Below are 4,091 nucleotides of genomic sequence, written 5' to 3'. Positions count from 1 at the left end.
AAACCAAAGTTTTATTTTCTGGGTGAGGTATACTTTACTTTCAGTTTTTTAAATCTCTGACAGGACAAACAGAGATCACTTCAGAAATTTTCTAATAACTGGTTTATTAGAATTAAATGCCTCTCTCAAAATAATTTAACTTATTGGCCTCACTTTATGTATACTCTATACAGCAAATCCTTAAAGTTGGCTTGAGTTAAGCCAGATTTAAATCTGAATCTCTTTCTTCAGCACTGCTCTTCTGCCAGTAGACTTATTGTCTTTACTTACAAATATATAAATTACTTTAATAACTTGATACTCCTAGTTTAGTAATTTATTAATATCATTATAATTTTATTTGATATGAATATTTTAACTCTGCTTGATTAGATAAAACAAGCACACATGCTTTAGCTGTGAAATATTCCATTTTGAGCTCTCTACGTAAAGCAACATCTAAAGCAGCAGAGAGGGGAAATAGTTACATTTTCAAAAACAGTATGCTAGACTGTTTCCTGAAGATATATACTTTATTTTTCATCTTTAGGTGCTACTGGCTATTTTTGGTAGGGTTACACATTAATACTGACCAGTTTAACTTTCCTGACTGTTAACAAACTATTCCACAATCAACATGTTGCCTTCATGCTGAAAACATTGTGGTGATTCCTATTCTAAAATATATGCTCAAAGTAAAAAGATTCAAATTCACAAGTATGAAATATTTATATAAAAAAAATCATGCATCAGATTTTACAGTCTAGAAATAAGATTCAAATTCAGTAATAAAGGTAAGAGCAATACATGCTCTAAATATTTAAGGAAGACCTCAGTCTCCCGGAAGGTTCTGGGACTCAATTATCCTTTTCTGTCTGCAGAGAAGCAGTAGCCAGTGTCACTGCTGTGACTGGCTGAGCAATTCCATGAAGTTGCATCTTTGCAAGTTTCTTTTGTTCACATTCTGTGACCAAACGGTTCAACTCTGCTGCACTGTATCCAATAAGAGTCTTCAAGTCACAAACAAACTTATACACAAATCTCTTGCCTTGAACTTTACAAATCATGTCCCCATCATAATAATACCTTTAAAAAGAGAAAAACACATAGGATTATATAAAGAATTCAGACTTCTTATCAATAAGCAATAATTTCCTAGTCAAGTATTATATCCACCAAAATAGAAATCAACACTGACATTATAAAGAAATAGTTCATGCTAACTATCTGAGATCGTCAGAGCATTATTTACTGAAAACTTAATGCACAGTAAATATGGTATCTAAACTTTCAAAGTATATTTCAAAGTCTGCTAGACTACTGATATAAAAATAAACTAAATTATTAAACAATACAAAACAAACCCAAGTCAAAAACTTCTGGAGCAATGGTACAATTCATATGAACAATGGCTTTGGAGTCACAGTGACTGCCAAAATAAAAAACCTAGTTGTTGCTATGTGCCGTGGAGTCGGTTCCGACTCATAGCAACCCTATACAGGGTTTCCAAGGCTGTAAATCTTTACAGGAGCAGAACGCCTCATCTTTCTCCCATGGAACAGTTGACCCTGAGGTTAGCAGCCTGATTTGTAACCACTACGCTACCAAAAACCTAGGTGTTGTTAAGTGCCGTCGAGTCGATTCCGACCCATAGCGACCCTGTATACAGTTTTCGAGGAGCAGCTGGTAAGCTGGAACCACCGACCTAACACTTCAAATGGCTTTGCAGTCTGAAGTGGGCACATTACCCCACAGCGCCACACCAGGACTCCAAAAACCTAGTAGTAATAGCTTAATTGCTTTGTGACAAGAGGTAAGTTACATTTTTTCTAAGTTTTTAGTCCTCATCTATAAAAAAGAGGTCAGAAATATAATTTATCCTCACAGAACTGAGCATTCAAAGACTGCTCATAGTTAGTCCTTTAAAAAATATAAGCTATGTTAATACTTAAGAATCCATATAAAGAAATTTTTCATACACTCTATGAATTTTTCTGTCTTGAAAAGTTTCTACATTATATAGCCATGTCTTCACTTGTATCATTTTAACATATAAGACTTTCCTTTCAGTAAATTTGTATGGGGTTTCCAAGGAGCAGCTAGTGAGCTTGAACCACTGACCCTGTGGTTCAAAACAACTTTGCAGTCCAGCACAATGCCGTAGCATCTTAGTTATGACGACTTCAAAGGAAACACAAATTTTGGAAAACAATCATCGTATATAATATTTAGATGGCCACAACTGTGTAGCAATGAGTAATAATCTAACCATAATTTCCACAGAATTATACAATGATATTAGAAAGCTGAGAAAAGGAAAAGCTGTGTTTGTGTTTAAGAACGTGTGTATAGTGATGAAAAAGAGTAAGATCCTTATATCCCAAAATGTGAAACTCACAGATAATGCTCAAATGTGAAACATGAAGTAGCAATATAATTTAGAAAGACAGAGGTAAATGGAAGAAAATGTCAAAAAGTGGTATGCCACTTATGAAATCTTATGAATAATCTTGAATCTACTAATGTAAAAGTTAGATAGTCAGACTTAGGCAGATTTGATTTAAGGGGAGAAAAAACAGGCACAGCAAATGGGTCAATATTTTATATCTAACTGTATAAATAGACGCCAAAAGAAGCATATTTGTTAAAATTTGCATTCACACTACTCCCCCATGCAAATGACAATATTTACATCTGTCATGCAAATTATAGAAACGTAGAAGATTAAACATTTTGGTTTTAAGCAGCGTAGTATACTTTAAAATAAAATAATTATAATGTTAAAATGTAATGTATGTACCTCAACATTATTATCTTTTATAAAAGCCATTTTTAACATTGTTGCTGTTAACTGACATTTAAGAATGACAAATTCTGGTATGATACTGCAGGTTAGTGTGCTAGACTGCAAAATCTGCTATAACCACAAGGTTGGTGGTTCAAACTCACCAAGTGATCCTCAGAAACCCTATACAAGGTAACTATGGGTCGGAACAAATTTGACGGCACTTAACAACAATATTGCTTGACCACAAGGTTGGTTTGAACCACAAGGTTGGCAGTTCAAACTCACCAGCTGTTCCTCCAAGTCAGTCCCTACCACAGCAATCCTGTTTAGGGTTTCTGAGCTGTTTGCTAGTGAGCTTGAACCACCCAGCTTGTATTTCAAACCAACTTTGCAGTCTAGTGCATTAACCTACGGCACCATACCAGGACTCCTTATAGTTAGGAATCCAATGCTTCGCCTATAGAGCCATACCAGGACGTTGTTGTTAGGTGCCATTGAGTCGGTACCAACTCATAGCGACCGTATGTATGCACAGCAGAATGAAACACTACCCGACCATGGGCCAACCTCAATACTATTGCCACACCTGAGTCCATCGATGCTGCCACTTGGCCAATCCATCTTATTGGGGGTCTTCCTCTTTTTCTCTTACCAAACATGATATCCTTCTCCACCTTACTAAACATGATATCCTTCTCAAGCGACTGTTCTCTCCTGACAATATATCCAAAGTATGAGAGACAAAGTTTGGCCCTCTTGGCCTCTAAGGAGCACTCTGGCTGAACTTCTTCCAAAATGAATCTATTAGTTCTTTTGGAAGCCCATGGCACTTTCAATATTCTCCTCCAAACACCATAACTCAAAAGCATCAATTCTTCTACGGTCTTCCTTATTCACTGTCCAGCTTTCGCATCCATATGAGGTTACTGAAAATACCATGGCTTGGGCCAGGCAAGCACACCTTAGTCCTCAAGCTGACCTCTTTGCTCTTCAACACTTTAAAAAGGTCTTGTGCAGATTTGCCTAATGCAATACGTTGTTTGATTTCTTGACTGCTGCTTCCATGAGTGTTAATAGTTGATCCAAGAAGAATGAAGTCTGAAGTGTGACAACATCAAACTTTCTCCATTGATAAGAATGTTGTTGATTGGTCGAGTGGTAAGTGTTTTTGTTTTCTTGACATTGAGATATAATCCATACCGAAGGCTGTGCTCTTTGATCTTCATCAGTAAATGTTTTAAGTCCTCTTCACTTTCAGCAAGTAAGGTTGTATCATCTGCATATCACAGGTTGTTAATGAGTCTTCCACCAATTCTGATTCCAC

General features: G+C 36.2%; 1 protein-coding gene across 1 annotated transcript in view; it reads right to left on the bottom strand.

Annotated features, from left to right (window-relative positions):
* Positions 1–355: 355 nt before the first annotated feature.
* The window catches only part of GABPA (GA binding protein transcription factor, alpha subunit 60kDa), a 39,165-nt gene continuing 35,429 nt past the window's right edge, over positions 356–4,091 (bottom strand). The window contains exon 10 of the mRNA XM_006872465.1: positions 356–1,065. Coding sequence (XP_006872527.1) covers positions 837–1,065 — 229 coding nt within the window. The 3' untranslated portion in view covers positions 356–836. The remainder of the gene's footprint in view (positions 1,066–4,091) is intronic.

This window comes from Chrysochloris asiatica, unplaced genomic scaffold, assembly GCF_000296735.1.
Source record: "Chrysochloris asiatica unplaced genomic scaffold, ChrAsi1.0 scaffold00199, whole genome shotgun sequence".
In the NCBI taxonomy this organism is placed as follows: Eukaryota; Metazoa; Chordata; class Mammalia; order Afrosoricida; family Chrysochloridae; genus Chrysochloris; species Chrysochloris asiatica.
This window is presented reverse-complemented; position numbering and strand designations above follow the sequence as displayed.